The sequence below is a fragment of the Protopterus annectens genome, chromosome 14.part0 (genome assembly GCF_019279795.1).
Source record: "Protopterus annectens isolate FY-2018-M chromosome 14.part0, PAN1.0, whole genome shotgun sequence".
Taxonomy (NCBI): domain Eukaryota; kingdom Metazoa; phylum Chordata; order Ceratodontiformes; family Protopteridae; genus Protopterus; species Protopterus annectens.
This window is the reverse complement of record NC_056748.1, coordinates 443,257,613-443,270,136: the sequence shown is the minus strand read 5'-3', so window position 1 is coordinate 443,270,136 and position 12,524 is coordinate 443,257,613. Positions and strand designations below refer to the sequence as shown.

The 12,524-nt window shown below is 40.1% G+C and overlaps 1 protein-coding gene across 1 annotated transcript in view; it reads left to right on the top strand.

Moving 5' to 3' along the window:
• Positions 1-12,524, top strand: part of EVC (EvC ciliary complex subunit 1) — a 1,160,741-nt gene that overhangs the window by 756,301 nt on the left and 391,916 nt on the right. Inside the window, exon 11 of the mRNA XM_044055566.1 lies at positions 3,733-3,831. Within this exon, the coding sequence (XP_043911501.1) occupies positions 3,733-3,831 (99 nt within the window). The remainder of the gene's footprint in view (positions 1-3,732; positions 3,832-12,524) is intronic.

Below are 12,524 nucleotides of genomic sequence, written 5' to 3'. Positions count from 1 at the left end.
ATCTTTCCCATATCTTTGACACAGACCTAAAATACTCATCTATTAAGGCTCATTTAGCTACCATATGTAACTTTCGCCAAGGATTTAATGTCTGTCTGCTTTCTTATATAAAAGTTTGTAGAAGCTTTTCTAAGTAGCGAGTTTCATAGATGATGCCCATAAAAGGATCCCGTTTCTCCATGGAATTTCTTTTTTTACTTGAGAAACTAACTTTTCCACCTTTCAGATCTCTCAAAGGTGACTGACATTAAATGCCCTGAAAACCCCTATTCTTAATGGCCATCACTTTTATAAAAAGAATTTCAGATTTGCAGGTCTTGAGCACAAGAATAGTCTGCCACTGCAGACAAATCATTCCATCATGCATAAGGTAGGCAGAGGCAATCCTGAACCAGTCCATTAACCTGCGTGTATATTTTCTTAATTATTCCAAGAGTTGAATACCTGGTATGCTGTATGTATGTATGTAGACAGTTTAGATTGTATGTAAAATTAGCAAAAATCTGTTAGAAATGATTATTTATTTGTTTAATATTCTGTAAAGAATTTGGGTTCCATAGTGCTTAAGGTCACTTTTGTCCAAGTGATTTTCAGACTGAATCAGTTCGTGCTATGAGAAATACAGTGCAACATTACCAACTATGCCCATTGCACATTGAAGTAAAACAGTGGTTGCCTGTCAGGACTTCTTTGGACACTCCTCTCTGGATGGTATTTGTGCAGTTTTGATAGGGTCTTATCTGAATACCTTCATGAGACACTTTAAAGCTTTGTTATCTCCAAGTCGTAGTCTCCCTTTAGAAATGCACTCCTCTAAGGTATCTTTCCATGGTAAGCACCCAGGAGGGCAACCTTGGAACACTGTCCTGCTGTGTTAAGAAGTTGGACCTCATCATTTTAGATATGAACATTTTGTATTTACCATAATGATAGTCAAGGTCCATGTTCCTCAACTTTCCTACCCTCCTTCCCATGGCATCATGTACATGTGTAGGGGTATTCCATTTTGTAATTTTATTTTGTGTATAGTGTTGTATTGTGATATTGTAAACGCCACTTTGAGTGGTTCACTAGAGTTTTGTATAGGAAATCGGAATGCAGTGCACCATGATTAAGGGAGCTGAGGTATAGCATGAGACACTTTCAGATGCCAAGCTCCCTAAATCTTTCCAGCCTTAATCCTACTGATTGAAGAAGATAGACCTTGATTATTTAGCTAAGTCATTGTGGTAAGTACATAATTGTCATTCATGGGAAGTTCTTTACACACTGTGCATTCTTGCTCTGAAGTGTAGTTACCTCAGAGTTATAATTATCACTAGGTGTGTGAGTTTGGCATACACAAGTTTTATGATATTCAAGTTCTGTTTCTTTTCAGAATACTGTATTTTATGGAGCATTCATTCATGGAATCATTCATCGAGACCTGTGATTATTTGACCCACAGTCCTGCTGTTAATAGATTTGTCATATAATTCTACAGCTGTGTGCCTTCTACTGTGTTGTTAATGACGTAATCTTCATCTCAGTCTCCCCTGTTTACCACAGTTGAAGGGAAATTGTGCAGATTTTTTTATTATGCCATAAAGAGTCGATGGATAATAAAGATCAGGCCATTGATTCCACCATTTTAATGGCACAGTCTGGTCTTCACAGACTTATTTGTTAACAGTACCCTGAAGACCTCATATTTACTAGTCTGATATGACAGCTCTCTATTTTAATGGATTTCACAACATTAGTAGAGTAGCTTGCCTGAAAAGACTTTGTGAATTTCCCAGATATTTTTGAATCAATTCCTTTACAGTCCCTCCACACTTAGCAGATGGTATGGCTGAGGCATGGCATCACCCAGCTATACTGCAGACAACACTTATTCTAGGTTGTAAAATATATTCTAAGTGGTTAGGAAAGATGAAAATGGTCCATTGTAAAAAAAAACACCTGTGTTGCTCATAATTTTACAGTTGCGTCACAAAATATGGATCTTCAAAATAGTGGCTATAGGGCAGAAAGAACTGAACTTTAGTTATAATATCTTTCATAGTTTTTGCCACATTAGCATAATTTAAGGTCAGTTTGTTTAGAATGTGTCCTAAGGAAAAAAAAGAGTGTTAGAAGCATGATTTTCAGAAATGTTTTCAGTTTGCTTTTGACCATAGCCAATATAATATGTGTGGAATTACTTTGTTATAGCTGGTGCCCAGGAAGGTCCTTTATTGTGATTATTCACTCAGGTTTGAATTTGTCCACGTCAACAAAAAGAGAAATCTGTGATATCCCTGGAAGTCTCAGAAGAGCACAGTATGCAACCTCTACTGGGTCCAAAAAAAACAAGAAGAAACTTTGCAGTGTGGAGGGTATGATGTTCACTTCTGAATTATGTTATGCACTTAGTTTAATAAAAATCGAACTGTAAAATATGTGCTACAAATATTCAAATAGAAAATAGGTAGTCCACAGTTGATCCCTTCCCTCTTAAAACCATAGTGTAATAAGAGACTGTGCTACCTAAAACTGAAACTAACAAGCTAGAGACAAATTATGAACTAAGACCAGTTTATTAACACTTTGTATAGGCTAACCAACTAACCCAAAACTTTATTAAGAAACTTAACTTACGGTTGCAGATGCTCTTGAGTGCACTCTTGCACACTCAAATTAAGTTTTCTTAGTCACTTTAACAGATTCCCATGGTCTTAGTGCTTTATTTTTAGCATTTATCACTGTATTTCCAGCTTAGCAATTATTTTAATGTTTTTTATCCTACTTAGCTTTTCAGTTGTAGATCTGTACACATGCTCATTCATATTATGATTTGTTTTTGACACACAGACCTGATGAAGTATTTATTTGATACGAAAGGAATCTTTGTTAAAAGTTGCATATTTATTAATATTTATTCTGGTAGGTGTTTAATGGTAGATCTTTTTCTTTGTTCCCTTGCACCAAACAATGTGATTATATATAAATAATGAATGCTTTTAATGCTTTTCATTATACTCAACTAGGATCGCTTGTTTGTGTGTTTCAATAAAGGATATTCCAATTTTAACTCAACTGTGGACTATCTACTGTTTTCTGTTTGATTATTTTGTAGCACATGTTTTACAGTTATATTTTTTTATTAAGTAAACTAAGTGCATAACAAAATTCAGGAAGTGAACATCACACCCTCCACACTGTGGGGTTTCTTCTTGGTTGAATTTGTCCACATCACATACCTTAGACAACCCAAATGAGAGAATTAATCTTTTTAAAGGGGAGTAGAGGCTTTGTACTCCCCAAAGGAAGCAAAAAACAGTGGATTATTTTATTTTATTTTTTTTGTCCCTCCAATTGTCAGATACTGCTAGGTTGTAAAGACATCCAGCAGTATTTCTCTTAGACTGCTTAATAGTATGTAGAAGAAAGTACAAGAGATTTGTAGTGCCTTGTGATACAACTTAATGATGGTGTGCAAAATTTTGAAGCTGTGGTGACCATTAATTTTGATGGAATGTCTTATCACTCTGTTATATCTACCACTGGGTGTCACCTGAGGGTGAATGGGTGTCAAGGTTAGTATTCCTAGAGCTACATGCATTTGCTTTTGATGTTGTACTGTCACACATAGGAACAGTAACAACATTTATTTTCTATGACTGTATATGAAAGTACATGTGCTTATGCCAGTGTTTTACGCAAAATGCAGGAATATTTATAAAAATAATAAAAATATTTATTTTTAAGGATTATCATGATTTGCTAGAGAAACAGAGAAAGACTATCTCTGACCTGGATGATGAGGAAGACAGTAGAATTACTGAGAGTATTGGGGAGCTTTGGAAGGTAAGAGTTCTTCTGAAACTGTAATTCATTCTTATGGCACTTTAATGTAGTAAGAAATAACTACTTAAAATGTAACTGGATATTATCTTTAAAAATGAATGAAAACTTAAATGATATAGAAAGGATAATATTCAAATGCAAACTACTATTACATATCTAACAAAATGTAACAAGTAGATATAAACATAAAAACTGTTTCTTATAGCTCAGTTATGGAGTTATTGGTTATACTAGACAAGTGTATGCCATCACATGAAGACTGTATCAGCGTGAATGGAAGGGAAACAAACGAGGGCAACTTTTTAAGTGGTATTTTAGTAGTAATGCTAATGTCTTGATAACCAGCCAGGGGTCTCAATACAGATGTCACTGTGCTGTATGATTTCATAGGAGATGCAGTAAAAATACCACAAAGTAGTGTCCTTAGTCTGAGGTAAGGGTGTAGCAGCATATGCTACTCAAGGGGCTTCATTAGGCATCAGGAACACATTGCTATCCACAAATACAATACTAATTTGTAGGAGTTAACGGGCCCTTTTTTTCAACTCCACAAATACTGTTTACACCTCAAGGTCCGTGGTCCTCAAGACTGAAAGAAGGGAAGAAAAATTGTAAAATCATATCTAACAAAATATGCAACCTGGTTGCTAAAAACATACATGGGGCATAGTGTGAATTCAGAGAAAATAAAATATTTTGGCTTATAAGCACCATTTTTGTTTTGGAATGCACTTTGGATATATTTTGCTTTTTAATTGCATCTGGTTTCTGTCAAGATGAACATTCTTGAAAGATGATGGTTTCTGTTAAAATGAACTTTATTGAAGGATGATACCATTGTAGTGTATTCACCCCTTGACCCATTTGTAACTTGGTTGACTTGATTCCTCACACTGTTTTTTTTTTCTAGGTAATTGTTTTCCATCTTTGTTTGCTTAATATCATATCTCACCCTTTGAGACTAACCCATTAATTCAAGCAGGAGCTTGGAGACATATTTTCTAAGATTGCCAGGATTTGTCTCCCTTAAAAAAGAATACATAGGATAGTTACAACACAGTTTGACCAAGCCTTATTAACTTAAACCTCCCATATTCCTTATTGGGTTTGATCCTGTACTTTCACTTCCTTTACAGGATCGAATGTTTGCTTCAGTTGACAGTGCTACTTTCAAAGAAGGTTATGACAAAGTCCTGGAAAAGATAAGGAGCTCCCAAAGAAGCTGATTTGTTTCAACTCCTGAATGATCTTAGAAACCTAGAAATCTCAGTTGCAGACCTATCACAAAAGAGAGAGGCTCAAAGGAAGTGACAGTTTGGGAAGACAATTTTTCAGTTATTTGATATTAGTTGCATCTTACAGGTGCATGCATTGACTTTTCCCATGGTAAAGTCAAAGGAGTTCTAGCACAAAACAACTTTTGTCTTCTTGGGGTGCATGCATGGCTGTTTTAGTTTACTTCAGTATTTCACTTACAGGTAGTTGTTTATGAATACCTAGGACCGCACTTACTTAAGTTCCTGCACCTTGATTAGAGTGTCATCATTAAACTACTACAGGACTCATATTGATGACCCTACTGAGTAACTTATTTATATCAGTTAAGAACAGTTTTCTTTTTTTCCTCTCTCTTAAAAGGTTTACTGTTTATCAAATTTCTGTTGCTTGTATGTTCTGGAACAGTGTAGTATCAGTGGATGAGTCGATAGTGCATAGCTTGTCGTCTTCAGCAATGTTGTTCATCCACACTTCAAGGATATTGTCAAACAGGACTAGACCCAGCAGTTATTCGTGCGCTACCCACTGGTTGAGATTGAACAGTCAGAGTACTAGCAACTCTCAATACTAGAGATTTGTTTTATGGCCAGTTTGCAGTCCAGCAGACAGTGTAGGGATTTACATGAAGTTTGTCTAACTTTTCAGTATTAATATTTTGGGGGCGGGGGGCCAAGATAAGCAGCATGCAGAGTGATCACTTTCCATAGACTCTGTAGCATTTCCAAAGAAGTTTACTAGGTTCAGGAGAAAAGAATCTGACGTTTACAAAACTAAACTGAGTAGGGTCTTAAATTATTACTGCTGCCCACGTCTGCATAAATTAGTTTTGTCTGCTATGATAACGTTTAATGACTTTGCATACAAGGCTAGCAAGGCTAGTGGGCCTGTAATTACCTGAGCCTCTACATGGGCCATTTTTGTGTAGAAGAGTCTCAGTGTCTGTTCTCTACTGTGGATAGACGGAGATCGAACAGTTTAAGTAGATGCTCTGATAGTACATACAGTGGATGTAAAAAGTCTACACACCCCTGTTAAAATGCCATGTTTTTGTGATATAAAAAAATGAGACCACAATAAATCATTTCAAAACTTTTCTCACCTTTCTTGTGACCTATAACATGTAGAATTGAATTGAAAAACAAACAAATCTGTTGGGGGGAAAATATAAAAAATAAAAAAACGCACAATAAGCTGGGTGCATAAGTGAGCACACCATTAAAGTAATACTTTGTTGAAGCACCTTTTGATTACAGCATTCAGTCTTCTTGGGTACACACCTGCCATCAATTAAAGAAACTCTGATTAACCACAAATAAAGTTCAGCTGTCCTAGTAGGATTTTCTTGACATTTACTCAGTTGCCTGCTACTGCAAAAGCCATGGTTCACAGAGAGCTTACAAAGCATCAAAGGGATCTCATTGTTGACAGGTATCAGTCATGAGAAGGATACAAAAAATTTCCACAGCATTGGATATACCATGGAACACAGTGAAGACAGTCATTAAAGGTGGAGAAAATATGGGACAACAGTGATGTTGCAAGGAACGGGATGTCTCTCCAAAACTGATGAAAAGGCAAGACAAAAACTGGTCAGGGAGGCTGCCAAGAGACCTACAGCAACACTGAAGATTGCAGGAATTTCTGGCAAGAACTGGATGTTCTTCGTGTTTCACTGTTGCAGTCATCACATTTGGGTTATCTGCTTGCAGTAGCCCTCAGTTGGCCTGATTAACAAAGTCTTCGGTCCTGCGTCCGTCGCTGTCCCTTCTTCCATGATGTCAGGGGTATAAAACATGCAGCCGATGCCATTACATCAGTCTTTCTTGCCGTGCGGTGCCCGAAGCAGAAGCAGTTCGCAAGTGCTGGTGGGCCGACTCCTGAAATTTTTGTTTTCGAGTTTCAGAACCAAAGTCTTCAACTAAAGCTAAGGCACCCCGTTGGGGAATCCTTTTTTTGCTCCTTTCCGATGTCAATAAAAGTTAATTGCATTACTTGTGGAAAGCAAATACCTCACAAAGATTTTCATTCGTACTGTATTCCTTGCCTAGGCCCTGACCACGACATACCTTGCTGTCAGTTTTGTGCCTCATTTAATCTACGCACTATCTGTTGTCTGTATATTTTCGCCTCTAAATGTTTCAGTTCTCGGTTTAATTATCCAGAAATGTTGTCGGTAAGCCATCCGAATGCCGGTATTCCAAAAAAGTGCAAAGATAAAGACAGAGACAGGCCGCCTAGGTCCAAAGCTGCCAACGACGCTTCTCCTAAGCCAGTCGCCAGTTTGCCAGCACTCAGTGAGGTGCTTTCGCAGCCCCTGATAACCGCTACTTCTGATTCGCAGGCCTCTCCTGAGACCCATTCGGAGTCCGGTATGCTGCAAGATGCTTCAACTGTGGGACCTGCGGATGTCTCTATCTTGGATGGGTCCTATGGACTTGCATATTAAACAGACACCTCCTCCTTCTTCAAGGCCTAAACCTCGAACCTTTCCTAGAAAACCGACACCCAGGCTGCATGTTCAGGCCTGTATGCCTAAAAAACAAATGATAAGAATGGCTGAAGACCTTATTAATCAGGGGAAGCCAACCTCCCTCTTCCAAGAGACCTAGGACTGAGTTTGTTTATGAATCTTCTGACCAGGATTCTGATTCTCCTAATGATCTGGATTTACCCTTATCTACTTATGAGGATTCTGATGCAGAGGACTCTATTCCCTCTGCTTCTCCTCCAGAGGATTTTTCCTTTGGTGAAACCTTGCACACACTTAGAGAGCATTTCCACTGGGAAAGCCAGGATTTTTCTGATTCGAAAAAGAGGCTTAGGGATTTCATACTCCTGCCTCAGCATAGGCCTTTAGCTATGCCTCCTATACTAGACATTGTTGATGATGCCTTCTCGAAATCTTGTTTGGCCCCTGATTCTTTACCTCCTGCTCCCAGAAAACCTGACTGATATTACAGGGTTCCTGACACTCACAAGTTCCTTTTTAAAAATCCTATTGCGGATCCAGAGACTATTTTATAGGGACCCAAGGGCATTAAGGCTTCTACTGCCAAAATCCCTACCCCTTCTGATAGAGACTCCAGGGCGCTGGATAGATGGGCTAAGAAGGTTTACACTTCTGCAACCTTGGCTATTAGGGCCTTAAACTGCCAGTTTCATATGTTAAAGTATCAACAACATATTATTTGATTGCTTAAACAGAAAATGATGTTGATTCCTGACTGTGCTGAAAATAAGGAATTATAAGATTTAATGCATTCTGCTGAACAGATTGGAAAACATACTTTGCAGTGTGGGTTTGATTCTTTAGAGGCCTCTTGCAGGGCTGCTGTCACTGGGTTTGTACTCAGAAGGCATGCTTGGCTTAAGGAGCTATCTTTGCCTGATCATGTTAAAGCTAAACTGTTGGATGCTCCCTTAAATCAGGACCACCTGTTTGGCAACAAAGCTGACGAAGTTCTTAAAAAGATGGAAGATAAAGCTAAATCTATGCAAACTGTTAAAAGATTTCTTACAAGTTCAGCCTCCCAAGATTTAGCAGGCTTTGGCCCTCTAAGAATTGGTCCTTTCCGGCCCCTTCCAGGTGTTCTCAAGCCAAACCCAGACACAGCAAAAACCCCAGGTTTCAGTCCCAGGGTACGCACAAGACTAAGCAGTGGGGGGCTTTTGCTACCAAATCTGGGAGTAGTAAGACCCCCCCCCCTATGGAAAACTGTTTCGATGACTTGATTTTACAACTTCCAAGCACTTCTCAACTGAATGCTCCTTTAGGGGGAAAGACTGGTCTGCAGGCCAAAGATTGGGAACTCATTACCCAGGACAAATGGGTTTTATATATAGTGTCCCAAGGATACAGATTTCATTTCCACATGTTACCAACGCCAAAAGGTTGGCCAGATCTACCCCCAAATCTGTGGGCAGAGGCTCAAAAGCAAATATTCCCTTTTAAACATAAAGGCTATTTGAACTGTACCAGAAGAGGAAAAAGGACAAGGTTTCTACTCGAGACTTTTCCTGGTACCCAGAAAAGACAATTCTTGGCGTCCTATTCTGGACCTGTCTACTCCAAACACCTTTTTGATGATTCCAAAATTCAAGATGCTGACTCTTCACCAGTTGCTTCTTATGCTAGGAAAAGATGCCTGGATGGTAACACTCGATTTAAAGGAGGCATACCTGCACATCCCAATCAGGGAATCTTGCAGATGATAGCTAAGCTTCAAAGCAGGCTACAATCACTACCAGTTCTCTGCACTGCCCTTTGGCTTATCTACTGTGCCCAAGGTATTCACAAAGTGCCTAGCCCCAGTCATTGCATTTTGCAGGCAAAGAAATATTCAAATATACCAATATCTGGACGATTGTTTAATTCAGGCAGAAAGCCAGGACATAATTTTGAATCATCTGGCCTTCATACAAAGGGTGCTAACTTGTCTAGGGTACACCATAAACGTAAAGAAATCACACCTAGTACCCTGTCAACAAATTATATTCCTGGGAGCAAGCTTGAATACAACTTCCCAGATGGCTTACCTCACGCCAGAGAAACAAATTTATTTGACAACCTACTTCAAGCAAGTGGCCACAAAAACCCTACTGTCTGCAAGGCAAATACCACAAGCCTTGGGGTTCATGGCCTCCTGCATCCTTCTAATTCCATATGCAAGACTGCATATGAGGAAACTACAATGCTATCCAAAAAGCCTATGTTGTCAACATTCTCAGGATCTAGCAGTAGTGATTCCTATCATACCTTGCCTACGCCTAGAGTTTCTTTGGTGGGCAGAGGCCTGCTACCAAAACAAGGGACTAACATTCACACCACCCCCTGCCGCCCAAAGCCTAACAACAGATGCATCAGATTATGCATGGGGGGCTCATCTGACAGGGCAGTGCATTCAGGGCAAATGGAACCCAAGTCAAATGCACCTGCATATCAATCAAAAAGAAATGTTAGCTGTACAGAATGCCCTGACAGCCTTCAATGACCACATTCTTCCAGGACAATTAATGGTAAAGACGGGCAACACCACTGTTATGTGGTACATATACAAGCAGGGGGGTACACATTCCTAACCCCTCTGCAGACTAGCCATGGCATTGTTGAACACAGCCCTGAGCTATTAAGTGCATCTACAAGCTCAGTTCCTGCCAGGAAAACTAAATACACTGGCAGACGAACTAAGCAGAAACCTCATGGACCCACACGAGTGGAAACTGGAACCAAGGATTTTCAACATGTTGACAAGCAAATGGGGGAGCCCAGATATAGACCTGTTTGCCTCCCCCCAGAACTGTCAGGTGGGCAAATTTTGCACAAGGACTCCCCACAAACAAGCTTGGAAAGTGGATGCTGCTATATCAGTTTATGCCTTTCCTCCTCTGCCTCTGCTCTCCAAAGGTACTACTAAAGATCAAACAAGACAAACCAAGGATGATTTTGATTGCACCAGACTGACCACGCCAACACTGGTACTCCCTCTTGCGCAGTGTGTCACTGTTGGCCCCATGGCACCTGCCTCAGACTCCTACCCTATTGTCTCAGCAGGAGAACCAGATTCTGCACCCTCAGCTTCAAAACACTGAACCTAGCAGCCTGGCTAATTACCTAATCTCTCCTTTACCCATCCCTCAGTAAACCAGTGATGGATATCATTTTAGAGGCAAGGAGGCCTAGTACTAGAAAATCTTATGCTTAAAAACAGAAAAGATTATGTGCCTGGAACCAATCTCAAGGGATGAGCACAGCAGTGCCCAATTTACCTCAGATTTTACAATACTTAACTAAGATGCTTCACAAGGGCCTATCTTTCTTTTCCATCAAAATTCATACCTCAGCCATTTCAGCTCATTATAACACAGAACCACCCCTCTTCTCTCATCCACTGCTTAAGCAGTTCCTCAGAGGGGCCAAAAATCTATGACCACCCAGGAGAGCTCCAACTCCAGCCTGAGACCTCAACTTTGTATTGGAAAAGCTCACCCTTCCTCCTTTCCAGCCAGCGGCCACTGCGGACTTAAAATTCCTTTCTTGGAAAACAGCTTTCCTTTTAGCGATCACTTCAGCAAGAAGGGTATCTGAATTACAGGCCCTCAAGGCAGTGGAGCCTTTCATCTTTCATGTGGACAGGGTGTCCCTCAGGACCAATCCCCCCTTCATGCCCAAGGTGGTATCCAGTGTGGTCCTTAATCAGTCCATACATTTGCCAACCTTCTTTCCTAATCCACAGAACAAAGGGGAATGGAATCTGCACTCCTTAGACTTGCACAGCCAACTTAGATTCTGCTTGGATGGAACTAAACCTCAACGGAAATCTTATCAACTGCTGGTAGCATTTGCTGCAGGGGCAGAGGGGAAGGCTATTTCAAAGCAAACCATTTCCAAGTGGATAGGCCATTGCATTCATTTCTGCTACAAACACCATGGAAAACCCATCCCACAGGGGATTAGACCCCACTCAACCAGGGCTGCATCTGCCTCTACAGCCTTTCTCAGAGGCGTCCCTACCAGAGACATCCTAGAAGCTGCTACCTGGAGTTCTGTACATACTTTCACCAAGCATTACCATCTGCCAATTTTCTCTAAATCCAGAACTGGCTTTGCCACTGCAGTCTTGCGGGGCTTTTTAGCTGGTCCTAATGCTATCTAAATTCCTCCTCCCATCCTTAGCTTTGGGAATCTACCCACATGTGATTACTGCAGCAGTGAAACACGAAGAACATAGTACAGTTGTGCACACTTACCATAAATGTAGATGTTAGAGTGTATTCACTGTTACAGTCCTGGTTACCCTCCCTCCATCCCTCTTTCTTCTTTTGGCTATACCTGTTCTCTCCTTTACTATGCTCAAACGCTTTTTGGTGTATTTGCTTTTTTGTTGGAGGTATAATCTTGTATATTTATAGATTTAATTTCTTCCCATTAGGGGGGGCACCTGACATCTGGGGCAAGAAAAACTGATGTAATGGTGTCAGCTGCATGTTTTATACCCCTGACAACCTGACGTCATGGAAGAAGGGACAGCAACTGACACAGGACAAAAGACTTTGTTAATCAGGCCCACTGAGGGCTACTGCAAGCAGATAACCGAAATGTGATGACTGCAACAGTGAATACACTTGAACATCTACATTTATGGTAAGTGTACACAACTGTACTTTGTGTACTATATGTGACAATAATCTCCCATATTCTCCATATGTCTGGGCTGTGGGGTAGGGTTGCAAGATGGAAGCTTTTTCTTACACAGAAAAACATCCAAGCTCAGCTAAAATTTGCATAACAGTACATTGTCTCCCAAAAGCATTTGGGAAAATGTGCTATGGTCTGATGAGACCAAGGTTGAACGTTCTGGCCACAATTCCAAAAGGTACTTTGGCGCAAAAACAACACTTTTTATCACCAAAAGAAC